The following is a 26,624-nucleotide window of genomic DNA, read 5'->3' as shown; positions in this document are numbered from 1 at the left end:
GGGAGATCTGCAAGGAAATAGGGAGATCTGGAGAGAAAGAGGGAGATCTGCAAGGAAAGAGGGAGATCTGCAAGGAAATAGGGAGATCTGCAAGGAAATAGGGAGATCTGCAAGGAAATAGGGAGATCTGTAAGGAAATAGGGAGATCTGCAAGGAAAAAGGGAGATCTGCAAGGAAATAGGGAGATCTGCAAGGAAATAGGGAGATCTGCAAGGAAATGGGGAGATCTGCAAGGAAACGGGGAGATCTGCAAGGAAACAGGGAGATCTGTAAGGAAATAGGGAGATCTGCAAGGAAATAGGGAGATCTGCAAGGAAATAGGGAGATCTGCAAGGAAATAGGGAGATCTGCAAGGAAATAGGGAGATCTGCAAGGAAATGGGGAGATCTGCAAGGAAATAGTGAGATCTGCAAGGAAATAGGGAGATCTGTAAGGAAATAGGGAGATCTGCAAGGAAATGGGGAGATCTGTAAGGAAATAGGGAGATCTGTAAGGAAATGGGGAGATCTGGAAAGAAAGAGGGAGATCTGCAAGGAAATAGGGAGATCTGGAGAGAAAGAGGGAGATCTGCAAGGAAAGAGGGAGATCTGGAGAGAAAGAGGGAGATCTGCAAGGAAATAGGGAGATCTGCAAGGAAATAGGGAGATCTGCAAGGAAATAGGGAGATCTGCAAGGAAATAGGGAGATCTGTAAGGAAATAGGGAGATCTGCAAGGAAATAGGGAGATCTGCAAGAAAATAGGGAGATCTGCAAGGAAATAGGGAGATCTGTAAGGAAATAGGGAGATCTGCAAGGAAATAGGGAGATCTGCAAGGAAATAGGGAGATCTGTAAGGAAATGGGGAGATCTGCAAGGAAATAGGGAGATCTGCAAAGAAATAAGTAGATCTGTAAGGAAATAGGGAGATCTGCAAGGAAATGGGGAGATCTGTAAGGAAATAAGTAGATCTGCAAGGAAATGGGGAGATCTGCAAGGAAATAAGTAGATCTGCAAGGAAATAGGGAGATCTGGAAATAAATAGGGAGATCTGAATAGAAAGAGATCTGCAAAGAAATAGGGAGATCTGCATAGAAATAGGTAGATCTGAATAGAAATAGGGAGATCTGGAAAGAAAGAGATCTGCAAAGAAGTAGGTAGATCTGCATGGAAATAGGGAGATCTGGAAAGAAACAGGGAGATCTGCATGGAAATAGGGAGATCTGCATGGAAATAGGGAGATCTGAATAGAAAGAGATCCGCAAGAAATAGGGAGATCTGGAAAGAAACAGGGAGATCTGAATAGAAAGAGATCTGCAAAGAAATAGGGAGATCTGCATGGAAATAGGGAGATCTGGAAAGAAACAGGGAGATCTGAATAGAAAGAGATCTGCATGGAAATAGGGAGATCTGCATGGAAATAGGGAGATCTGGAAATAAAGAGATCTGCAAAGAAGTAGGTAGATCTGCATGGAAATAGGGAGATCTGGAAAGAAACAGGGAGATCTGAGTAGAAAGAGATCTGCAAAGAAATAGGGAGATCTGCATGGAAATAGGGAGATCTGGAAAGAAACAGGGAGATCTGAATAGAAAGAGATCTGCAAAGAAATAGGGAGATCTGGAAAGAAAGAGATCTGGAAAGAAATAGGGAGATCTGCATGGAAATAGGGAGATCTGGAAAGAAATAGGGAGATCTGAATAGAAAGAGATCTGCAAAGAAATTGGGAGATCTGGAAAGAAATAGGGAGATCTGAATAGAAAGAGATCTGCAAAGAAATAGGGAGATCTGCATGGAAATAGGGAGATCTGCATGGAAATAGGGAGATCTGGAAAGAAACAGGGAGATCTGAATAGAAAGAGATCTGCAAAGAAATTGGGAGATCTGGAAAGAAATAGGGAGATCTGAATAGAAAGAGATCTGCAAAGAAATAGGGAGATCTGGAAAGAAATAGGGAGATCTGAATAGAAAGAGATCTGCAAAGAAATAGGGAGATCTGCATGGAAATAGGGAGATCTGCATGGAAATAGGGAGATCTGGAAAGAAACAGGGAGATCTGAATAGAAAGAGATCTGGAAAGAAATAGGGAGATCTGGAAAGAAATAGGGAGATCTGAATAGAAAGAGATCTGCAAAGAAATAGGGAGATCTGGAAAGAAATAGGGAGATCTGAATAGAAAGAGATCTGCAAGGAAATAGGGAGATCTGCAGGGAAATAGGGAGATCTGGAAAGAAATAGATCTGAATAGAAAGAGATCTGCATGGAAATAGGGGGATCTGGAAAGAAATAGGGAGATCTGGAAAGAAAGAGATCTGCAAAGAAATAGGGAGATCTGAATAGAAAGAGATCTGCAAGAAATAGGGAGATCTGCTAGGAAATGGATAGATCTGAATAGAAAGAGATCTGCAAAGAAATAGGGAGATCCGAATAGAAAGAGATCTGTAAAGAAATAGGGAGATCTGGAAAGAAATAGGGAGATTTGGAAAGAAATAGGGAGATCTGAATAGAAAGAGATCTGCATGGAAATAGGGAGATCTGCATGGAAATAGGGAGATCTGGAAAGAAAGAGATCTGGTAAGAAATAGGGAGATCTGCATGGAGGGAGATCTGGAAAGAAAGAGATCTGGAAAGAAAGAGATCTGGAAAGTAATAGGGAGATCTGAATAGAAAGAGATCTGCAAAGAAATAGGGAGATCTGAATAGAAAGAGATCTGGAAAGAAATAGGGAGATCTGCTAGGAAATGGATAGATCTGAATAGAAAGAGATCTGCATGGAAATAGGGAGATCTGCATGGAAATAGGGAGATCTGCATGGAAATAGGGAGATCTGGAAAGAAAGAGATCTGGTAAGAAATAGGGAGATCTGCATGGAGGGAGATCTGCATGGAAATAGGGAGATCTGGAAAGAAACAGGGAGATCTGAATAGAAAGAGATCTGCAAAGAAATAGGGAGATCTGAATAGAAAGAGATCTGCAAGGAAATAGGGAGATCTGCAGGGAAATAGGGAGATCTGGAAAGGAATAGATCTGAATAGAAAGAGATCTGCATGGAAATGGATAGATCTGAATAGAAAGAGATCTGCATGGAAATAGGGAGATCTGCAAATATTTATTATTGAATATATTGAATATATTGAATCATATTTGATATTGAATATGAACATTATAATATTCTTTGTTGATAAATAATGTTATTTATTATTTATTAATATTAATCTATCTATCTATCTATCTATCTATCTATCTATCTATTAATATATAGATTAATATTGATAAAAATAAATACTATTATGTATTAACAGAGAATACGATAATAATATTAAATATATAGAAGAAATATATATATATATATATATATATATTCTCCCTCTTATTAGAGACCCTCTAATGAGTCGCCCCCATTAATATTCTTGTTATTTATTAATAAATAATAATATTTATCATTTATTGATATTAAACTCACCCCGGGAGATATATATATATATATATATATATATATATATATATATATATAACCATCATCTTATTGATTATATATTCTATTATATATTCTCCCTCTTATTAGAGACCCTCTGAGTTGCCCCCCTATTATTATTATTATTATTATTATTATTATTATTATTATTATTACTACTACTACTATTACTGTTACTATTATTATATTATATTATATTATATTATATTATATTATATTATATTATATTATATTATATTATATTATATTTATTATTATAATTATTATTAGTATTAGTATTACTCCTCCTCCTCCTCCTATTATTATTACTGATACTGTTACTATTATTCTATTATTATTATTATTATTATTATTATTATTATTATTATTACTATTATTACTATTATTACTATTATTACTATTATTACTATTATTACTACTGCTATTATTACTGAAACTGTTACTATTATTCTATTCTATTCTATTTATTATTATTATTATTATTATTATTATTATTATTATTATTATTACTACTACTACTACTACTACTACTATTACTGATGCTGTTTCTATTATTATATTATATTATATTATATTATATTATATTAATTATTATTATTATTACTACTACTACTGCTATTATTACTGATACTGTTACTATTCTATTCTATTCTATTCTATTCTTCTATTTATTATTATTATTATTATTATTATTATTATTATTATTATTATTATTATTATTGCTATTATTACTGATACTGTTACTATTCTATTCTATTCTATTCTATTCTTCTATTTATTATTATTATTATTATTATTATTATTATTATTATTATTGCTATTATTACTGATACTGTTACTGTTACTGTTATTATATTATATTAAATAATAATAATAATAATAATAATAATAATAATAATAATAATAATAATAATAATCTACTGCTACTACTGCTAATATTACTGATACTGTTACTATTATTCTATTCTATTCATCATTATTATATTATTATTATTATTATTATTATTATTATTATTATTATTATTACTACTACTACTACTACTACTACTACTACTACTACTACTACTATTACTGATGCTGTTACTTTATATTATATTATATTATTTTATTTTATAATATATTATATTACATTACATTACATTATATTATATTATATTATATTATATTATATTATATTATATTATATTATATTATATTATATTATTATTATTACTACTGCTGCTATTATTACTGATACTGTTACTATTATTCTATTCTATTCTATTCTATTCTATTCTATTCTATTTATTATTGTTATTATTATTATTATTATTATTATTACTATTATTACTGATACTGATACTGTTACTGTTATTATATTATATTTAATAATAATAATAATAATAATAATAATAATAATAATAATAATAATAATATATTCTCCCTCTTATTAAAAACTCACCCCGGGATATAATAGGGTTCCTAATAATAATAATAATAATAATAATAATAAATAATCCCAACTCACCCCGGGATATAATAGGGTTCCTGCGGCAAGAACCTCTCCTTCCCGACCGACGCCATCTTGCCCTGGGCACCTTTGGGTGCTGGGTTTGAGTCTCCCCTTCAACTCCCCTTGGCTACCATTGTTACGCTCTACCTGTGTGACATCGGCCTGGAATTCAACCTTTAAAACTAGTCTGAAAAATTGGCTTTACCAGTTGGATTGCCGCCTGAAAACTGGCTTTACCAGTTGGATTTCTGCCTGGAAAATGGGCTTTACCGGTGAGATTTCTGCCTGAAAATTGGCTTTACCAGTTGGATTTCCGCCTGAAGATTGGCTTTTCCAGTTGGATTTCGGCCTGAAAATTGGCTTTACCAGTGAGATTTCTGCCTGAATTCATGGGGATTTAGAGTTTGACCTGTGTGACTTCGGCCTGCAACTCAAAATTTAAAACTAGCCTGAAAAATTGGCTTTTCCGGTGGGATTTCTGCCTGAAAATTGGCTTTTCCAGTGAGATTTCCGCCTGAATTCATGGGGATTTCGATCTCATTGTGAAGCTCTACCTGTGTGACATCGGCCTGGAGTTCAACCTTTAAAACCAGTCTGAAAAAAATGCGCTTTACCTGTTGGATTTCTGCCTGAAAATTGGCTTTACCGGTGAGATTTCTGCCTGAAAATTTGCTTTTCCTGTGGAATTTCTGCCTGAAAATTGGCTTTACCGGTGAGATTTCCGCCTGAATTCATGGGGATTTAGATCTCATTGCGAAGCTCTACCTGTGTGACATCGGCCTGGAATTCAACCTTTAAAACCAGTCTGCAAATAATGTGCTTTACCTGTTGGATTTCGGCCTGAAAATTGGCTTTACCAGTTGGATTTCTGCCTGAATTCATGGGGATTTGGATCTCATTTGTGAAGCTCTACCTGTGTAACATCAGCCTGAATTTCAACTGGCAAAACTAGGGTGAAAAATGGGCTTTACCTGTGAGATTTCCGCCTGAAAATGGGCTTTTCCGGTGAGATTTCTGCCTGAAAATTGGCTTTACCAGTGAGATTTCCGCCTGAATTCGTGGGGATTTAGATCTCAGTGCGAAGCTCTACCTGTGTGACATCAGCCTGGAGTTCAAGCTTTAAAACCGGCCTGGAAAATGGGCTTTACCGGTTGGATTTCTGCCTGAAAATTGGCCTTACCGGTGAGATTTCTGCCTGAATTCGTGGGGATTTAGATCTCAGTGTGAAGCTCTACCTGTGTGACATCGGCCTGAATTTCAACTGGCAAAACTAGGGTGAAAAATTGGCTTTACCGGTGAGATTTCCGTCTGAAAATTGCCTTTACCAGTTGGATTTCTGCCTGGAAAATGGGCTTTACCGGTGAGATTTCTGCCTGAATTCATGGGGATTTAGAGCTTGACCTGTGTGACTTCGGCCTGCAACTCAACCTTTAAAACTGGCCTGGAAAATTGGCTTTTCCAGTGAGATTTCTGCCTGAAAATGGGCTTTTCCAGTGAGATTTCCGCCTGAATTCGTGGGGATTTAGGTCGCATTGTGAAGCTCTACCTGTGTGACATCGGCCTGGAGTTCAACCTTTGAAACTAGCCTGAAAAATGGGCTTTACCAGTTGGATTTCCGCCTGAAAATTGGCTTTACCGGTGAGATTTCTGCCTGAATTCGTGGGGATTTAGATTTCATTGTGAAGCTCTACCTGTGTGACATCGGCCTGAATTTCAACTGGCAAAACTAGGGTGAAAATGGGCTTTACCTGTGAGATTTCCGCCTGAAAATTGGCTTTTCCGGTGAGATTTCTGCCTGAAAATTGGCTTTTCCAGTGAGATTTCCGCCTGAAGATTGGCTTTTCCGGTGAGATTTCTGCCTGAAGATTGGCTTTACCGGTGAGATTTCCGTCTGAAAATTGGCTTTTCCGGTGAGATTTCTGCCTGAAAATTGGCTTTACCAGTTGGATTTCCGCCTGAAGATTGGCTTTTCCAGTTGGATTTCGGCCTGAAAATTGGCTTTACCGGTGAGATTTCTGCCTGAATTCATGGGGATTTAGAGCTTGACCTGTGTGACTTCGGCCTGCAACTCAACCTTTAAAACTAGCCTGAAAATGGGCTTTTCCAGTGAGATTTCTGCCTGAAAATTGGCTTTACCGGTGAGATTTCTGCCTGAATTCATGGGGATTTAGATCTCATTGCGAAGCTCTACCTGTGTGACATCGGCCTGGAGTTCAACCTTTAAAACCAGTCTGAAAAAATACGCTTTACCTGTTGGATTTCGGCCTGAAAATTGGCTTGACCAGTTGGATTTCTGCCTGAATTCATGGGGATTTCGATCTCATTGTGAAGCTCTACCTGTGTGACATCGGCCTGAATTTCAACTGGCAAAACTAGGGTGAAAAATGGGCTTTTCCGGTGGGATTTCTGCCTGAAAATTGGCTTTTCCGGTGAGATTTCTGCCTGAAAATTGGCTTTACCAGTGAGATTTCCGCCTGAATTCGTGGGGATTTAGATCTCAGTGCGAAGCTCTACCTGTGTGACATCGGCCTGAATTTCAACTGGCAAAACTAGGGTGAAAAATGGGCTTTTCCGGTGGGATTTCTGCCTGAAAATTGGCCTTACCGGTGAGATTTCCGCCTGAATTCAGGGGGATTCAGATCTCATTGTGAAGCTTCACCTGTGTGACATCAGCCTGAATTTGAACTGGCAAAACTAGGGTGAAAAATGGGCTTTACTGGTGGGATTTCTGCCTGAATTAATGGGGATTTAGGTATGAAAATTGGCTTTACCTGTTGGATTTCTGCCTGAAGTAATGGGGATTTAGATGTCTGAAAATTGGCTTTACCTGTTGGATTTCTGCCTGAATTCATGGGGATTTCGATCTCAGTGTGAAGCTCTATCTGTGTGACATCGGCCTGGAGTTCAACCTTTAAAACTAGTCTGAAAAAATGCGCCTTACCTGTTGGATTTCCGCCTGAAAATTGGCTTGACCAGTTGGATTTCTGCCTGAATTCGTGGGGATTTAGATCTCATTTGTGAAGCTCTACCTGTGTGACATCGGCCTGAATTTCAACTGGCAAAACTAGGGTGAAAAATGGGCTTTACCTGTGAGATTTCCGCCTGAAAATGGGCTTTTCCGGTGAGATTTCTGCCTGAAAATTGGCTTTACCAGTGAGATTTCCGCCTGAATTCGTGGGGATTTAGATCTCAGTGCGAAGCTCTACCTGTGTGACATCGGCCTGGAGTTCAAGCTTTAAAACCGGCCTGGAAAATGGGCTTTACCGGTTGGATTTCTGCCTGAAAATTGGCCTTACCAGTGAGATTTCCGCCTGAATTCGTGGGGATTTAGATCTCATTGTGAAGCTTCACCTGTGTGACATCAGCCTGAATTTGAACTGGCAAAACTAGGGTGAAAAATGGGCTTTTCCGGTGGGATTTCTGCCTGAATTCATGGGGATTTCGATCTCATTGTGAAGCTTCACCTGTGTGACATCGGCCTGCAGTTCAAGCTTTAAAACCGGCCTGGAAAATGGGCTTTACCAGTTGGATTTCTGCCTGAAAATTGGCTTTACCGGTGAGATTTCTGCCTGAATTAATGGGGATTTAGGTATTAAAGGGAGGGAAATTCTCGCGCTCTACCTGGTGGTTTGCAGCCTGAATTAATGGGGATTTAGGTATTAAGGAGAGTCTGAAAAATTGGCTTTTCCGGTGAGATATCTGCCTGAAAATTGGTTTTTTTCCTGTGGGATCTCTGCCTGAAAATTGGCTTTACCGGTGAGATTTCCGCCTGAATTCATGGGGATTTAGATCTCATTGTGAAGCTTCACCTGTGTGACTTCGGCCTGGAGTTCAAGCTTTAAAACCGGCCTGGAAAATGGTCTTTACCAGTTGAATTTCTGCCTGAAAATTGGCTTTACCGGTGAGATTTCTGCCTGAATTCGTGGGGATTTAGATCTCAGTGTGAAGCTCTACCTGTGTGACATCAGCCTGAATTTCAACTGGCAAAACTAGGGTGAAAAAATTGGCTTTACTGGTGGGATTTCTGCCTGAATTAATGGGGATTTAGGTATGAAAATTGGCTTTACCTGTTGGATTTCTGCCTGAAGTAATGGGGATTTAGATGTCTGAAAATTGGCTTTACCTGTGGGATTTCTGCCTGAATTTATGGGGATTTAGGTATGAAAATTGGCTTTACCTGTTGGATTTCTGCCTGAATTAATGGGGATTTCGATGTCTGAAAAAGGGCTTTTCCAGTGGGATATCTGCCTGAAAATTGGCTTTACCGGTGAGATTTCTGCCTGAATTTATGGGGATTTTGGTATCAAGGGGAGTCTGAAAAATTGCCTTTATCTGTGAGATTTCCGCCTGAATCAATGGGAAATTTAGATATTAGAGTCTGGAAAAATGGCTTTCCCGGTGGGATTTCTGCCTGAATCCATGGGGATTTGGAACTTGACCTGTGTGACTTCGGCCTGCAATTCAACCGGTCAAACTAGCCTGAAAAATTGGCTTTACCGGTGAGATTTCGGCCTGAAAATTGGCTTTACCGGTGAGATTTCTGCTTGAAAATTGGCTTTACCGGTGAGATTTCTGCCAGAATCAATGGGGAATTAGAGCTTGACCTGTGTGACTTCGGCCTGCAACTCAACCTTTAAAACTAGCCGGAAAAATTGGCTTTTCCGGTGGGATTTCTGCCTGAATTAATGGGAAACTTAGATGTCAATGGGGAAAACGATCGCGCTCTACCTGGTGAATTGCGGCCTGAATTAAGGGGTATTTGGGTGTTAAAGGGAGTCTGAAATATTGGCTTTACCTGTGAGATTTCTGCCTGAAAATTGGCTTTACCGGTGAGATTTCTGCCTGAAAATTGGCTTTACCGGTGAGATTTCTGACTGATTTAATGGGGATTTAGATATGAAGGGGAGTCTGAAAAATTGGCTTTACCTGTGAGATTTCTGCCTGAAAATTGGCTTTACCAGTGAGATTTCTGACTGAATTAATGGGCTTTTCCGGTGAGATTTCTGCCTGAAAATTGGCTTTACTAGTGAGATTTCTGCCTGAATTAATGGGGATTTAGATGTCTGAAAAATTGGCTTTTCCGTTGGGATTTCTGCCTGAAAATTGGCTTTTGCTGTGGGATTTCTGCCTGAATTAATGGGCTTTTCCGGTGGGATTTCTGCCTGAATTCATTGGCTTTACCTGTGAGATTTCTGCCTGAATTAATGGGAATTTAGGTATTAAATGGAGGGAAAGCTTCGCGCTCTACCTGGTGGATTGTGGCCTGAAACCGGCCTGAAAAATTGGCTTTTCCTGTGGGATTTCTGCCTGAATCAATGGGAATTTAGATCTCAGTGTGAAGCTTCACCTGTGTGACATCGGCCTGAATTTCAGCTGGTAAAACTATGGGGAAAATTGGCTTTACCTGTAAGATTTCTGCCTGATTCAATAGGGATTTAGGTATTAAGGGGAGGAAAAAGTTCGCGCTCTACCTGGTGGATTGCGGCCTGATCTGCGGGTCAATTTGCTTGCAGCAGGCAGGAGTTCAACAGGGGAAGCTGGTCTGAAAAATTGGCTTTACCTGTGGGATTTCTGCCTGAATTCATGGGGATTTAGATATGAAGGGGAGGGAAAGGTTCGCGCTCTACCTGGTGGATTGCGGCCTGATCTTTCTGCCTAAAGGAATGGAGATAGGGGAGATGTTAAGGGCTCTACCTGGTGAATCGCTGCCTGTTCTACCTGTTGAATTTCTGCCTGATCTACTCATGAATCTGCTTTACCTGGTGAATTCCGGCCTGAACTATTGATGAATTCCTGCCTGATCTTCCTGGTGAATTTCTGCCTGATCTACCTGATGAATTGCTGCCTGATCTATTGATATCTGCCTGATGAATTCCTGCCTGATCTACCTGGTGAATTTCTGCCTGATCTATTGATGAATCACTGCCTGATCTACCAGGTGAATTTCTGCCTGATCTATTAATGAATTCCTGCCTGATCTATTGATGAATCTGCTCCACCTGGTGAATTTCTGCCTAATCTATTGATGAATCTGCTCTGCCTGTTGAATTTCTGCCTGATCTTTGCGCTCTACCTGCTGGATTGCAGCCTGATCTGTTGGTGAATTGCTGCCTGATCTTTGCACTCTACCTGGTGAATTCCTGCCCAATCTTGGCGCTCTAACTGGTGGATTGCTGCCTGATCTGTTGGTCTACCTGTTGAATTCCTGCCTGATCTACCTGTTGAATTCCTGCCTGATCTACCTGTTGAATCTCTGCCTGATCTACTCATGAATCTGCTTTACCTGGTGAATTCCTGCCTGAACTATTGATGAATTCCTGCCTGATCAACCTGGTGAATTTCTGCCTGATTTATTGAATTCCTGCCTGATCTACCAGGTGAATGTCTGCCTGATCTGTTGAATTCCTGCCTGATCTACCAGGTGAATGTCTGCCTGATCTATTGATGAATCTTCTCTGCCTGATGAATTCCTGCCTGATCTTCCTGGTGAATTTCTGCCTGGTCTACCTGGTGAATTTCTGCCTGATCTGTTGAATTCCTGCCTGATCTACCTGATGAATTGCTGCCTGATCTATTGATATCTGCCTGATGAATTCCTGCCTGATCTACCAGGTGAATTTCTGCCTGATCTATTGATGAATCTGCTCTACCTGGTGAATTTCTGCCTGATCTATTGATGAATCTGCTCTACCTGTTGAACTCATGCCTGAATCGCTGCCTGATCTACCTGTTGAATCGCTGCCTGATCTACCTGCCTGATCTACCTGTTGAATTCCTGCCTGATCTATTGATGAATCTGCTCTGCCTGTGGAATTTCTGCCTGATCTTTGCGCTCTACCTGCTGGATTGCAGCCTGATCCGTTGGTGAATTGCTGCCTGTTCTTTGCACTCTACCTGGTGAATTCCTGCCCAATCTTGGCGCTCTAACTGGTGGATTGCTGCCTGAGCTGTTGGTCTACCTGTTGAATCTCTGCCTGATCTACTCATGAATCTGCTTTACCTGGTGAATTCCTGCCTGAACTATTGATGAATTGCTCCTGCCTGATCAACCTGGTGAATTTCTGCCTGATCTATTGATATCTACCTGATGAATTGCTGCCTGATCTACCTGCATGATCTACCTGGTGAATTCCTGCCTGATCTACTCAGGAATCTGCTTTACCTGGTGAATTGCTGCCTGCTCTATTAATGAATTCCTGCCTGATCTACCTGGCGAATTCCTGCCTGATCTACTCAGGAATCTGCTTTACCTGGTGAATTGCTGCCTGCTCTATTAATGAATTCCTGCCTGATCTACCAGATGAATTGCTGCCTGATCTATTGATATCTACCTGTTGAATTCCTGGCTGTGCTTTGCTTGGTGGGGAAAGCCAGGTAGAAATCCCACCGGTGGAGTTTGGACGCAGCGGATTACGGGCGGAAATCCCACCGGCGAAGCGGGTTGCCAGCAGACGGGCGGAAATCGCACTGGTGCAGCTAGTATTGGGAAGGAAGCCGAGGAAGGAAGCAGGCAGGAATCAGACTGGTGCAGCTCGATGGGGAAAGCCAGGTAGAAATCCCACCGGTGGAGTTTGGGTGGAGTTGCGGGCGGAAATCCCACCGGCGAAGCTTGGTGGGGAAAACCAAAGCAGGACCTTGCCAGGCAGGAATCACACCGGTGCAGCTTGGTGGGGAAAGCCAGGTAGAAATCGCACTGGTGGAGTTTGGGCGGAGATCCGGGCAGAAATCGCACTGGTGCAGCTTGATGGGGAAAAGCCAGGTAGAAATCCAACTGGTGGAGTTCCGGGCGGAAATCCCACCGGTGAAGCTAGTATTGGAAATGGGTTGCCAGCAGACGGGCAGAAATCGCACTGGTGCAGCTAGTATTGGGAATCTGGGTGGAGTTCCAGGCGGAAATCCCACCGGTGAAGCTAGCGCTGGGAAACGGGTTGCCAGCAGACGGGCAGAAATCGCACTGGTGCAGCTAGTATTGGGAATTTGGGTGGCGTTGCAGGCGGAAATCCCACCGGTGAAGCTAGTATTGGGAATCGGGGTGGAGTTGCAGGCGGAAATCCCACCGGTGAAGCTAGTATTGGGAATTGGGGTGGAGTTGCAGGCGGAAATCCCACCGGTGAAGCTAGTATTGGGAATTGGGGTGGAGTTGCAGGTGGAAATCCCACCGGTGAAGCTAGTATTGGGGATTTGGGTGGAGTTGCAGGCGGAAATCCCACCGGTGCAGCTAGTATTGGGAATTTGGGTGGAGTTGCAGGCAGAAATCCCACCGGCGAAGCTAGCACTGGGAAATGGGTTGCCAGCAGACGGGCGGAAATCGCACTGGTGCAGCTAATATTAGGAAGGAAGCCGAGGAAGGAAGCAGGCAGGAATCCCACCGGTGTAGCTCAGTGGGGGAGAAGCCAGGTAGAAATCCCACCGGTGGAGTTTGGGTGGAGTTCTGGGCGGAAATCACACTGGCGAAGCTAGAGATGGGAAATTGCCAGCAGACGGGCGGAAATTGCACCGGTGCAGCTTGGTGGGGAAAGCCAGGTAGAAATCCCACTGGTGGAGTTTGGATGGCGTCTCCAGGCGGAAATCCCACCGGTGACGCTAGTGCTGGGAAATGGGTGGCCAGCAGACAGGCGGAAATCACACGGGTGCAGCTGGTATTGGGAATTTGGATGGAGTTGCAGGCGGAAATCCCACCGGTGAAGCTAGCATTGCTGTCAACCTTAGTCATTTCCCAAACTGGGAAATGGGTGGCCAGCAGACAGGCGGAAATCACACGGGTGCAGCTGGTATTGGGAATTTGGATGGAGTTGCAGGCAGGAATCCCACCGGTGCAGCTGGGTGGGAAACGCCAGGTAGAAATCCCACCGGTGGAGTTCTGGGTGGAAATCCCACAGGTGAAGCTAGCGCTAGGAAAGGTGAAGCTGCCTCTGGGAGGAAGCAGGCAGGAATCCCACCGGTGCAGCTCGGTGGGAAATTGCCAGGAGACGGGCGGAATAATAATAATAATAATAATAATAATAATAATAATAATAATAATAATAATAATAATAATAATAATAATAATAATAATTCGCAGTGCAGGAAATAGTCCCACCCTCCCCTCCCTCCTCTCCTACCAGTTTAACTGTCAATCATCCCCTCTCCCCCCAATTTCCCCCCTTACCTCTATTTCCCTGTCAATCATCCATTCTCCCCCCAGTTTCCCTGTCAATCATCCACTCTGCCCCCCGATTTTCCTGTCAATCCCCCCCTCCCCCCCATTCGCCTGTCAATCACTACCCCCGCATTGATCTGTCAATCCCCCCCTCTCCCCCCAGTTTCCCTGTCAATCACCCCTCCCCTTCATTTCCCCCCTCTCGCCCCCCAATTCGCCTGTCAATCACTACCCCCGAATTGATCTGTCAATCACCCCCTCTCCCCACCAATTCCCCTGTCAATCCCCCCCTCTCCCCCCCAATTCGCCTGTCAATCACTACCCCCGAATTGATCTGTCAATCACCCCCTCTCCCCCCCAATTCGCCTGTCAATCACTACCCCCGAATTGATCTGTCAATCACCCCCTCTCCCCCCCAATTCGCCTGTCAATCACTACCCCCGAATTGATCTGTCAATCACCCCCTCTCCCCCCCAATTCCCCTGTCAATCACCCCCTCTCCCCCCCAATTCCCCTGTCAATCACCCCCTCCTCCCCCTCCTCCCTATTTTCCCACCCCTCCCTCCCCTGCCTATCCCTTTCCCCCTCCTCCCCCCTCCCCTCCCTCCCCCCTCCTCTCCCCCATCCGCCCCTTCCCCCTCCCCCTCCCCTCTCCTCCCCCTCCCTCTTTCCCTCCCTCCCCCCATTTTAACTGTCAATCTCCCTCATTTTCCCACCCTCCCCTCCTTTCCCTCCTCTTCCTCCTCCCCCTCCCCTCCTCTTTTCCCACCCCTCCCTTCCCTCCTCCCCTCCCTCCCCCGTCACTCTCCCTCCTCCCCCCTCCTATTTCCCCCCTCCTCCCTTCCCCGCCCCTCCCTCTTTCCCTCCCTCCCCCCATTTTAACTGTCAATCTCCCTCATTTTCCCACCCTCCCCTCCTTTCCCTCCTCTTCCTCCTCCCCCTCCCCTCCTCTTTTCCCACCCCTCCCTTCCCTCCTCCCCTCCCTCCCCCGTCACTCTCCCTCCTCCCCCCTCCTATTTCCCCCCTCCTCCCTTCCCCGCCCCTCCCTCTTTCCCTCCCTCCCCCCATTTTCCCTCCCTCCCCCCCATTTTAACTGTCAATCTCCCTCATTTCCCCCCTCCCCCGTCACTCTCCCTCCTCCCCCTCCTCTTTTCCCACTCCTCCCCTCCCTCCCCCCTCCCCCCTTTCCCGTCACTCTCCCTCTTCCCCCCTCCCCTCCTCCCTCCTCCCCTCCCTTTTCCCACCCCTCCCTCCCCCCATTTCCCCGTCAATCTTCCCTCTTTTCCCACCCTCCCTTCCCTCCTCCCTCTTTCCCTCCTCCCCTCCCTCCCCCCTTTCCCGTCACTCTCCCTCCTCCCCCCTCCTCCCCTCTTCCCTCCTCCCCCTCCCCTCCCCCTCCCTCCTCCCCCCTCCTATTTTCCCGCTCCTCCCCCTCCCCTCTCCTCCCCTCCCTCTTTCCCTCCCTCCACCCCATTTTAACTGTCAATCTCCCTCATTTCCCCTCCCCTCCTCCCTCCTCCCCCTCCCTTCCCCGCCCCTCCCTCCCCCCCTCCATTTCCCCCCCACTCCCCCTTTCCCCCTCCCCTACTATTTTCCCACGTTCCCCTCCCTCCTCGCCTCCTATTTCCCCCCTCCCCTATTTCCCCCCCTTTCACGTCACTCCTACTTTCCCCCCTCCCCTCCTCCTCCTTCCTCCCCCTCCTATTTCCCCCCTCCTCCCCCCTCCCCTCTCCTCCCCTCCCTCTTTCCCTCCCTCCCCCCATTTCCCTCCCTCCCCCCCCTTTCCCGTCACTCTCCCTCCTCCCCCCTCCCTCTTTCCCTCCCTCCCCCCATTTCCCCGTCAATCTCCCTCTTTCTCCCCACCCCCTCCTCCCCTTCCCCTCTTATTTTCCCACACTCCCCTCCCTCCTCCCTCCTCCTCCTCCTCCCCCCTCCCTTCACGTCACTCTCCCTCCTCCCCCCTCCTCTTTTCCCACCCCTCCCTCCCCCTCCCTCCCCCCATTTCCCCGTCAATCTTCCCTCTTTTCCCACCCTCCCTTCCCTCCTCCCTCTTTCCCTCCTCCTCCTCCTCCTCCCCCCTCCCTCCCCGTCACTCTCCCTCCTCCCCCCTCCCCTCCTCCCCCCTCCTCTTTTCCCACCCCTCCCTCCCCCTCCCTCCCCCCATTTCCCCGTCAATCTTCCCTCTTTTCCCACCCTCCCTTCCCTCCTCCCTCTTTCCCTCCTCCCTCCTCCTCCTCCTCCCTCCCTCCCCGTCACTCTCCCTCCTCCCCCCTCCCCTCCTCCCCCCTCCTCTTTTCCCACCCCTCCCTCCCCCCTCCCTCCCCCCCAGCCGCGCCTTTTTCCCTCGTTCCCCAGCGTGGGAAAAAACGACCCAGACTTTCCCACGCTCCGCGCGCCTCTATGCTAATGAGGCCGGCCCGCCCGACACGCCCCCCCGCACCATATAAGGGCATGGCCGCCCCCATTCATGAATGGGAGCGCAGTCAAGCGAGGGAATGAATGGGGCGACCTTTCTCAATGGCCTTTTCAATGGGGAAAATAGAGATTTTAGGCCGCTTTTCCAAGAATAGTCCCTGGGAAAAAATGGAGAGGGGGGAAAAAGAGGGAAGGAGGCAGACGAGGAGGAGAAAATATTTTAAAATGATATTAGGATTATTCTTCAATATTTTAAAATCAGAGCATTATTGTACTATTATTATTATTATTATTATTATTATTATTATTATTATTATTATTATATATTTAAAAATTGGAGCGTCGTATTGTGATGAAATGAAGGCAGACGAGGAGGAGAAGTATTTAAAAACGAGGGCATGATATTAGGATGATTCTTCAATATTTTAAAATCAGAGCGTTCTTATCGTACTATTATTATTATTATTATATTTAAAAATTGGAGCATCGTATTCTGATGAAATATTTAAAAAACAGAGCATCGTCACATTATTATTTTAAAAATGGAGCATGATATTATGATTAAGTATTTATCATTATTATTATTATTATTGTGATTATTAAATATTTAAAAATTGGAACATCATATTATTCTTCTTATTATGGGGGGATAGACGGAAGAAAGCGGTGGTGGAGGAGAAAGGGGAAATATTTGAAATTTAGGGCATGATATTATTATTAAGAATTTAAAAATTTGAGCATCATCATCATCATCATATTATTATTATTATTATTATTTAGGCCATGATAAAATTAGGCCATGGTATTTTTATTATTATGATTAAATATTTTAAAATTGGAGCATCATCATATTATTATTCTTATGATGATTATGATGATTGAATATTTAAAAATTAGAGCATCATATTATGATTAAATATTTAAAAGTTGGAGCATCATATTATTAAATACTTAAAAATTAGAGCATGATATTATTGATAAATATCAGTATTAAAAGCCAGGAGATAGGCGGAAATGTTTAAAAATCGGAGCACCGTATTGTTATTAAAAATTGGAAAATTGGAGCGCCATATTATTAAATATTTAAATTTAGGGCATTAGCAAATATTTAAAAATTGGAGCACCATCTTGTTATTAAAAATTTAAAAATTAGAGCATCATCATCTTATTCTTATTATTAAATATTTAAAAAATAGACCATCATCATATTATGGTTTGATATTTAAAAATTAGGGTACCATCATATAATGGTTTAATATTTAAAAATTAGAGCATCATATTATGATTAAGTATTTAAAAATTAGGGCATCGTCCTATTATTAGGATTCAATATTTAAAAATTGGAGCATCAAATTATTCTTTGAAAATGAGAGCATCATGATATTATTAAGTATTTAAAAATTGGAGCATCATCTTATTATTATTATTGCATATTTTAAAATTAGAGCAAAATATTATTAAATATTTAAAAATTAGGGCATGATATTATTATTAAGTATTTAAGATTGAGAGCATCATGATATTATTAAGTATTTAAAAAGTAGAGCATCACGGTATTAGTAAATATTTAAAAATTAGGCCATCATATTATGAAATGTTTAAAAATCAGAGCATCGTCATATTATTATGAAATCTTTAAAACTCAGAGCATCGTCATATTATTATCATTAAATATTAGAGCAAAGAGAGCGGAGGGGAACGTTTGAAAACGGAGAAATAATCAAATAATAATAATTAAAAATAATTAAATAATTAATTATTAAATAATTACTAAGTCGCTGAGAAAAAAGGATGGAAAGAAATTGGGAGTTGAAAAGGAAAAATAGTAAATGGGGGAATATTTTACAATTCATATTTTACAATTCCACCATCAGTGGAGAAGGAAAGAAAGCGGAGGCATTTTAACAATAATAAAACCTTAGATAATAAAATAAAAAAGTTTAATAATAAAATAAAAAGTCCCTGGGGGGGGAAAGGGAGGGAATATAAAGAGGAGAGCAGCTGAAAATCAGAAACTATAGAAAAGTCGTAATTTTTAAATAATAATAATAATAATAATAATGTGTTGCCCAGAAGGGCTGGGGTAATAATAATAATAATAGTCATAAAATAAGATAGTAATTGTAATCAATTATCTAATTAATACTCAATGCAAAAGGTCGGAATGGTAATGAAAGAATATAGTGATAGCGATAAAAATTGGAATAGTAAAATGTCATTAATAATAATAGTTAATAGTGGAAAAAATTGTAATCAATCATAAAATGGTATTAATAATCAATGCAATAATAATAGTCATAAACTAATGGAGCAATAGAAGTAATAATAATAATAATAATAATAATAATAATAATAATAATAATAATAATAATAAATAGTAATGTGTTGCCCAGAAGGGCTGGGGTAATAATAATAATAATAATAATAATAATAATAATAATGATGTGTTGTCCAGAAGGGTTGGGGTAGTAATAATAATAATAATAATAATAATAATAATAATAATAATAATAATAATAATAATAATAATAATAATAATAATAGCAGCCTCCATTCGCTGGGAACTCCCAACGTTCCATCCCCGCGCGCCGCAGCCAATCAGCGCCTTCCCTTTTCCCCCCTGCGCGCCGCATCCAATCCGCGCCTTCCCTTTCCCCTCCCGGCGGCCTCCAATGGCCGCTCTGGGAACGCCGAGCCTCGGCCAATGGGAAGCCTGGGAACGTCCGGCTGGGCCAATGGGGAGCCGGCATGCAAATAAAAGGCGAGGGGAGAAGCGAGGCTGATCTCAGTCGGGAAGCGAAGCGGGCGGCGGAGGAGCTGGCGCATGCGCAGAAGGAAAGCGCCCCTATTTTAGAGGGGGGGCGCGCAAAAAAAGGGCCCGATCCGGATCCTCTTAAGTCTTTGACCCCCCCCCCCAAGAAGGAGGAGAGGAAGAGCCGGAGCTTTTCTCCATTGAAAGGTGGGGGGGGGGCTTCTTCTTGTGAGCGGACCAGGCGGAGGACTGCGAGGAGGAGGAGGGGGCCCCCGATATCCGAACGCCCCCCCCTCTTTATTCTTGGACACCCCCCGGAAAGCGGAGGAAGCTGGGAGGAGAAAGAAGAGACGACCCCCCCCAAAAAAAATCCCCCCCTCCCGTTGGCAAAGGGGGAGCGGACCGCGCGGAGGACTTAGAGGGAGGGGGGGGGAAACGCCGCCCCCCCCCCAATATATGGATTGACACCCCGAGAAAGGAGCAGGCGAAGAGCCCGATTCTCCATTGGAAAGAAGAGGGGGGGGGGTTGGCGCTGCTTGTGAGCGGACCGGGCGGAGGACTGCGAGGGGAGGAGGGGGGGCGCCCCGATCCGGACCCCCCCCCTTTATTCTTGGACACTCACCCACCCCCCCCCCCGGAAGCGGACGCAGCTGGGAGGAAAGAGACACCCCCAAATCTTTCCCCCCACCCCGCCGCCCCATTGGAAAAGGGGAGCGGACCGCGCGGAGGACTGCGAGGAGGGGAGGTCCGGATCGGGGCCGCGCCCCCCCCTCCTCCTTATTTTTTGGACGCCCCCCAAAAAAGAGCCGAGAGGAGGAAAGGTTTGGAGGAGAGACACCTCACACCCCCCCCCCACAATTCCCCCCCCCCATTGGAAGAGAGAGCGGACCGGGTGGAGGACTAGGAGGAGGAGGGGGGGATATTATTTGGGAGGAAAGAGGACCCCCCCAAAAAAAAAAATCCCCCCCCCGGTCGGAAAGGGAGCGGACTGGACTAGGAGGGGGGGATATTGATTGATTGACATTGATTGACACCCCAGGAAGGAGGAGACGAGGAGCCGATTCCCCCCCCCCCAAAAAAAAACACGGGGTGGGGAGGGGGCTTCTTCTGAGCGGACTAGGAGGAGGGGGGGATATTTTGGGGGGGACCCCCCCTCTTGATTGAGGGGAGAGGGGGGGACATTTTGGACACCCCCCTCTGGATTGACATTGATTGACACCCCAGGAAGGAGGAGACGAAGAGCCGATTCCCCCCCCCCAAAAAAAACACACGGGGTGGGGAGGGGGCTTCTTCTGAGCGGACTAGGAGGAGGGGGGGCTAGAAGGAGGAATATTTTGGGGGGTTCGCCCCCCCCAGGGACATTTTGGACACCCCCCTCTGGATTGACATTGATTGACACCCCAGGAAGGAGGAGCCGAACCCCGATTTCCCCCCCCATTCCCCATTGGAAGGGAGAGGACTAGGAGGAGGGGGGGGGGCCGATCCGAGTCGATATTTTGGGGGGTTCGTCCCCCCCACCCCGAAAGAGGAGGAGCCGGGGGGGAGGAGAAGAGAGACCCCCCCCAAATTTAAAAGGGGGGGTGGACTAGAGAGAGGACTAGGGGGAGGGGAGGGGCCGGAAGCGGAGCGTCGTTTCGGGGGGGGGCGGGAGGAGGAAGGGGGGGTCGCTAACCCCTTTCTCCCCCCCCCTTAAACCAGTCCAAACTGGGGAGGGGGCGTCCCTAACTGGGTCCCTAAGAGGCGTTCATCCCCCCCCCCTTTAAACCAGTCCAAACTGGGGAGGGGGGTTCCTAACTTGGCTCCCTAAGACGCTTCCTTCACCCGTTTGTGTCCCCCCCCCACTTTAAACCAGTCCAAACTGGGAAGGGGGGTCTCTAAAAGGGGTCCTTCACCCCTTTCTGTCCCCCCCACTTTAAACCAGTCCAAACTGGGGAGGGGGCGTCCCTAACTGGGTCCCTAAGAGGCGTTCTTCCCCCCCCCTTTAAACCAGTCCAAACTGGGGAGGGGGCGTCCCTAACTCCCCCCCCCATAGAGAGAGGCTTTAACCTATCCTAAGCGGAGGTGGAGGGGGGTCTCTATCACCCGGTTCCCCCCCAGGCAGGTCCTTAACTCTCTCCCTTAGAGCGAAGGGAGAGCAGAGGGTCTTTAACTCCCCCCCCCCGGGAGGGTCTTGAACCCGGAACCCATTAAGGGGTCCTTAACCAGGGGAGGGTCTTCCTTCACCCCTTTCTGTCCCCCCCACTTTAAACCAGTCCAAACTGGGAGGGGGTTCCTAACTTGGCTCCCTAAGAGGCTTCCTTCACCCCTTTCTGTCCCCCCCCACTTTAAACCAGTCCAAACTGGGAGGGGGGGTCCCTAACTTGGCTCCCTAAGAGGCGTCCTTCACCCCTTTCTGTCCCCCCCCACTTTAAACCAGTCCAAACTGGGAGGGGGTCCCTAACTTGGCTCCCTAAGAGGCTTCCTTCACCCCTTTCTGTCCCCCCCCCCACTTTAAACCAGTCCAAACTGGGAGGGGGTCCCTAACTTGGCTCCCTAAGAGGCGTCTTTAACCCCTTTCTGTCCCCCCCACCTTAAACCAGTCCAAACTGGGAGGGGGTCCCTAACTTGGCTCCCTAACCCCTTTCTGTCCCCCCCACCTTAAACCAGTCCAAACTGGGAGGGGGGTCCCTAAGGCAGGTCCTGAACTCGCGTCTCGAACCCGGAACCCATTAAGGGGCCTTTAACTCCCCCTTGCAGCATCCTTAACCAGGTTGGGGGGGGGGGTCTGTAACCCTCGACTCCCTTTCCCTTTCGGAACCTCCTGAACCCGTCGGGGCAGGGTCCCTAACTGGGTGGTGCTAGTGGGGGGGTGGTCTTTAACCCCAAAGTCCCTTTCCGAGGGTCCTTAACCAAATCACCCCGTTGGTGAGGTCCTTAACCCCCCCTCCTTAACCCTTTCCTTCCCGTCTCGACTCCGAAGGTCCCTAACACCCCCCAGACGGGGCTCTAAGCTCGGTCTCGTTGAGGGAGGTCCTTAACCCCCCAGCCTCAAACCCAGAGGGTCCCTAACACCCCCCAGACGGGGCTCTAAGCTCGGTCTCGTTGAGGGAGGTCCTTAACCCCCCAGCCTCAAACCCAGAGGGTCTCTATCACCCCCCAGACGGGGCTCTAAGCTCGGTCTCGTTGAGGGAGGTCCTTAACCCCCCCTCCTTAACCCCCCCCAGCCTCAAACCCAGAGGGTCCCTATCACCCCCCAGACGGGGCTCTAAGCTCGGTCTCGTTGAGGGAGGTCCTTAACCCCCCAGCCTCAAACCCAGAGGGTCCCTAACACCCCCCAGACGGGGCTCTAAGCTCGGTCTCGTTGAGGGAGGTCCTTAACCCCCCAGCCTCAAACCCAGAGGGTCCCTAACACCCCCCAGACGGGGCTCTAAGCTCGGGCCTTAACTCCCCCTTGCAGCGTCCCTAACCAGCTGGGGCTGGGGGGGGGGGGTCCTTAACCCACTGAGGGAGGTCCTTAACCCCTTTCCCTCCCGCCTCCAAGGTCCTTAACCAGGCAGGGGGGGGGTCTTTAACCCCGAACTCCCTTCCGGAAGCTTCTTCACCCATTGAGGGAGGTCCTGAACTCCCCCCCCCCTTGGAAGGTCCTTAAGCAGGTGGGGCTAGTGGGCGGGTCTTGAACCCCCAGCTTAGCCCCTCGGTGAGGTCCCTAAGCCCTCCTCCTCCTCCTGAAGCCTTTCCCCTCGAACCCAGAGCCCAAATCCTCGAACCCGGCGCCAGAACCCAGAAGCCTCCGAATCCTCGAACCCAGAGCCAGAACCCAGAATCCTCCGAATCCTCGAACCCAGAGCCTCCAATCCTCGAACCCAGAGCCGGACTCCAGAAAGCTTCCCATCCGGAAGGCTTCAAATCCTCGAACCCAGAGCCGGACTCCAGAATCTTCCGAATCCTCGCACCCGCGCATGTGAAATCCTCGAACCCGGCACCAGCATCCAGAACGCGCCAAATCCTCGAACCCAGAGCCAGAACCCAGAACTCTCCAAATCCTCAAACCCAGAGCCTCCAATCTTTGAACCCAGAGCCTCCAATCCTCGAACCCGGCGCCAGAACCCAGTGCCTCCAATCCTCGAACCCAGAACCATCCAATCCTCGAACCCAGAGCCTCCAATCCTCGAACCCAGAGCCGGACTCCAGAAAGGTTCCAATACAGAAGGCCTCCAAGCCTTGAACCCAGAGCCAGAACCCAGAACTCTCCAAATCCTCGAACCCAGAGCCAGCATCCGGAAGGCTCCAATCCTCGAACCCAGAGCCTCCAATCCTCGAACCCAGAACCCTCAAATCCTCGAACCCAGAGCCGGGCTCCAGAAAGCTTCCCATCCAGAATCCTCCAAATCCTCGAACCCGGCGCACTAATCCTCGAACCCAGAGCCAGAACCCAGAACTCTCCAAATCCTCGAACCCAGAACCCTCGAACCCTCGAATCCTTGAACCAAGAGCCGGACTCCAGAAAGCTTCAAGTCCTCGAACCCAGAGCCTCCAATCCTCGAACCCTCGAACCCAGAGCCGGACTCCAGAACTCTCCAATCCTCGAACCCAGAACCCTCGAATCCTCGAACCCAGAGCCAGCATCCGGAAGTCTCCAAATCCTCGAACCCAGAGCCTCCAATCCTCGAACCCAGAGCCGGATTCCAGAAAGCTTCCCATCCAGAAGGCTTCAAATCCTCGAACCCAGAGCCTCCAATCCTCGAACCCAGAACCCTCGAATCCTCGAACCCAGAGCCTCCAATCTTCGAACCCAGAACCCTCGAATCCTCGAACCCAGAGCCTGCAATTCTCGAACCCAGAGCCTCCAATCCTCGAACCCAGAGCCTCCAATCCTCGAACCCAGAGCCAGAACCCAGAACTCTCCAAATCCTCGAACCCAGAGCCTCCAATCTTCGAACCCAGAACCCTCGAATCCTCGAACCCAGAGCCTGCAATTCTCGAACCCAGAGCCGGAACCCAGAATCCTCCGAATCCTCGCACCCGGCGCACCAATCCTCGCACCATCCTCGAACCCAGAGCCTCCAATCCTCGAACCCAGAGCCAGCATCCGGAAAGCTTCAAATCCAGAAGGCTTCAAATCCTCGAACCCAGAGCCTCCAATCCTCGAACCCAGAGCCTCCAATCCTCGAACCCAGAGCCGGAACCCAGAATCCTCCGAATCCTCGCACCCGGCGCACCAATCCTCGCACCATCCTCGAACCCAGAGCCTCCAATCCTCGAACCCAGAGCCAGCATCCGGAAAGCTTCAAATCCAGAAGGCTTCAAATCCTCGAACCCAGAGCCTCCAATCCTCGAACCCAGAGCCTCCAATCTTCGAACCCAGAGCCAGAACCCTCCAAATCCTCGCACCCGGCGCACCAATCCTCGCACCATGAACCAAGCCGAGCTCCCCTCTCCCCCCCCTCCCTTGTCCCCGCCCCCCGCGCCGGGCGAGCGCCTCTTCCGGGACGCCGTGCGCGCCGGCAACACGGCGGCCGTGCACGCCCTCCTGCGCACCATGAACTCGTGCGAATTCAACGTCAACGCCTTCGGGCCGGAGGGCCAGACCGCCTTGCACCAATCGGTGAGCGACGGGAACCTGGAACTGGTGAAACTATTGGTGAGATTCGGAGCCGACGTGCGATTGGCCAACCGGGACGGCTGGAGTGCGCTGCACATGGCGGCCTTTTCAGGGCACCAGGACATCGTGCTCTACTTGGTGGCCAAGGCCCGGGGGGGCGGGGGGGGAGGCGGGGGGCCCTCGTAAAAGAGGGCGGGACTCGAACCCGGCGCCGCCGGAGAGGATTGGATGCGTTGGGAGCGCACGGCTTGAACCCGCAACCGAGGATTTCATGGGCATGTTGGGAGTGCGCCATTTGAACCCGGAAGCGAGGACTTCGGCGCCCTTTGGAAATGCCTGACTTGAACCCAGAGCCAGGACTTCAATGCGCAACTTGATCCCAGGACTGGGGATTTCATGGGGCTGTTGGGAATGAGCGATTTGAACCCATGGCCAGGACTTGGTGCGCCTGTTTCAAGCGCACGACTTGAACCCGCAACCGAGGATTTCATGGGCATGTTGGGAGTGCGCCATTTGAACCCAGAACCGAGGACTTCTGCGCCCTTTGGAAATGCCTGACTTGAACCCAGAGCGCAACTTGAACCCGTAGCCAGGCCTGTTGGGAGCGCATGAGTCGAACCCAGGACTGGGGATTTAATGGGGCTGTTGGGAATGAGCGATTTGAACCCATGGCCAGGACTTAGTGCGCCTGTTTCAAGCGCATGACTTGAACCCACTGCAGAGGACTTTATGGGGCGGTTGGGAGCGCATGACTTGAACCCATGGCAAGGACTTTAGGGGGCGGTTGGGAGCGCATGACTCGAACCCACAGCCGAGGGTTGAATGGGCAACTTGAACCCATAGCCAGGACTTCAATGTGCAACTTGAACCCTGTTGGGAGCGCAGGAGTCGAACCCCTGACCAAGGATTTAAAGGGGTTGTTGGGAGCACATGACTCGAACCCACAACCGAGGGTTGAATGTGCCACTTGAACCCAGGACTGAGGACTTACTGTGCTCCTTGGAAGCGCATGACTCGAACCCGCAACCGAGGGTTGAATGTGCAACTTTAGTCCATGGCCAGGACTTAAATGCGCAACTTGAACCCATAGCCAGGCCTGTTGGGAGCGCATGAGTCGAACCCATGACTGTGGATTTAATGGGGCTGTTGGGAACGAGCGACTCGAACCCAGGACTGAGGACTTATGCGCCCGTGGGAAGGGTGCGATTTGAACCCATGGCCAGGACTTGGTGCGCCTGTTTCAAGCGCATGACTTGAACCCACTGCAGAGGACTTTAGGGGGCGGTTGGGAGCGCAGGACTTGAACCCATGGCCAGGACTTGAGGGGCTTTGTTGGGAGCGCATGAGTCGAACCCGCAGCTGGGATTTAATGGGGCTGTGGAGAGCGTGCAACTTGAACCCGGGACTGTGCTCCTTGGAAGCGCGTGACTCGAACCCGCAACCGAGGACATGTGCAACTCGAACCCATGGCCAGGACTTAATGCGCTTGTCGGAAGTGCATGATTTGAACCCAGCACCCAGCACTGGAGAGGACTTGGTGGGCCTGTTGGGAGCGCATCCCTCGAACCCACAACCCGCCGCCGCTGAGGACTTATGCGCCTGTTGAGAGCGCATCGTGTGCCTGTTGGAAGCGCATCACTCGAACCCATGACCGAGGACAGGTCAACTTGAACCCATGGCCAGGACTTAATGTGCTTGTAGGAAGCGCATGACTTGAACCCAGCACCCAGCACTGCAGAGGACTTAATGGGCCTGTTGGAAGCGCATCACTCGAACCCACGACCGAGGATTTAATG

The 26,624-nt window shown here is 47.3% G+C and overlaps 2 protein-coding genes across 2 annotated transcripts in view; one reads left to right on the top strand and one right to left on the bottom strand.

The window, feature by feature from the left end:
- LOC144326440 (ciliary microtubule inner protein 2A-like) overlaps nt 1–5,012 on the bottom strand; it is a 28,691-nt gene extending 23,679 nt beyond the window's left edge. Inside the window, exon 1 of the mRNA XM_077922992.1 lies at nt 4,957–5,012. Within this exon, the coding sequence (XP_077779118.1) occupies nt 4,957–5,012 (56 nt within the window). The remainder of the gene's footprint in view (nt 1–4,956) is intronic.
- An 8,478-nt stretch (nt 5,013–13,490) lies between these two features.
- Nucleotides 13,491–25,096, top strand: LOC144326439 (uncharacterized). Its single transcript, XM_077922991.1, has 5 exons — nt 13,491–13,841; nt 22,956–23,421; nt 23,735–23,847; nt 23,885–24,550; nt 24,595–25,096. Exons 1-5 carry the CDS (start codon nt 13,491–13,493, stop codon nt 25,012–25,014), a joined length of 2,016 nt encoding a protein of 671 aa, XP_077779117.1. The 3' UTR covers nt 25,015–25,096.
- Nucleotides 25,097–26,624: the final 1,528 nt, after the last annotated feature.

Source organism: Podarcis muralis, chromosome W (assembly GCF_964188315.1).
Source record: "Podarcis muralis chromosome W, rPodMur119.hap1.1, whole genome shotgun sequence".
Classification (NCBI taxonomy): domain Eukaryota; kingdom Metazoa; phylum Chordata; class Lepidosauria; order Squamata; family Lacertidae; genus Podarcis; species Podarcis muralis.
The sequence above is the reverse complement of the archived record's forward strand: the minus strand, read 5'-3'. Positions and strand labels throughout refer to the sequence as shown.

Excerpts from the sequence above, each read along its gene's own strand:
- LOC144326439 (XM_077922991.1), top strand. The coding sequence starts at position 13,491 with ATGGCGTCTCCAGGCGGAAATCCCACCGGTGACGCTAGTGCTGGGAAA. Across the intron at positions 13,842-22,955 it reads TGAAGCTAGCGCTAGGAAAG|AGCCTTTCCCCTCGAACCCA; the intron begins GTGAAGCTGCCT and ends TCCTCCTCCTGA. Across the intron at positions 23,422-23,734 it reads CAGAGCCGGACTCCAGAAAG|CTTCAAGTCCTCGAACCCAG; the intron begins GTTCCAATACAG and ends GACTCCAGAAAG.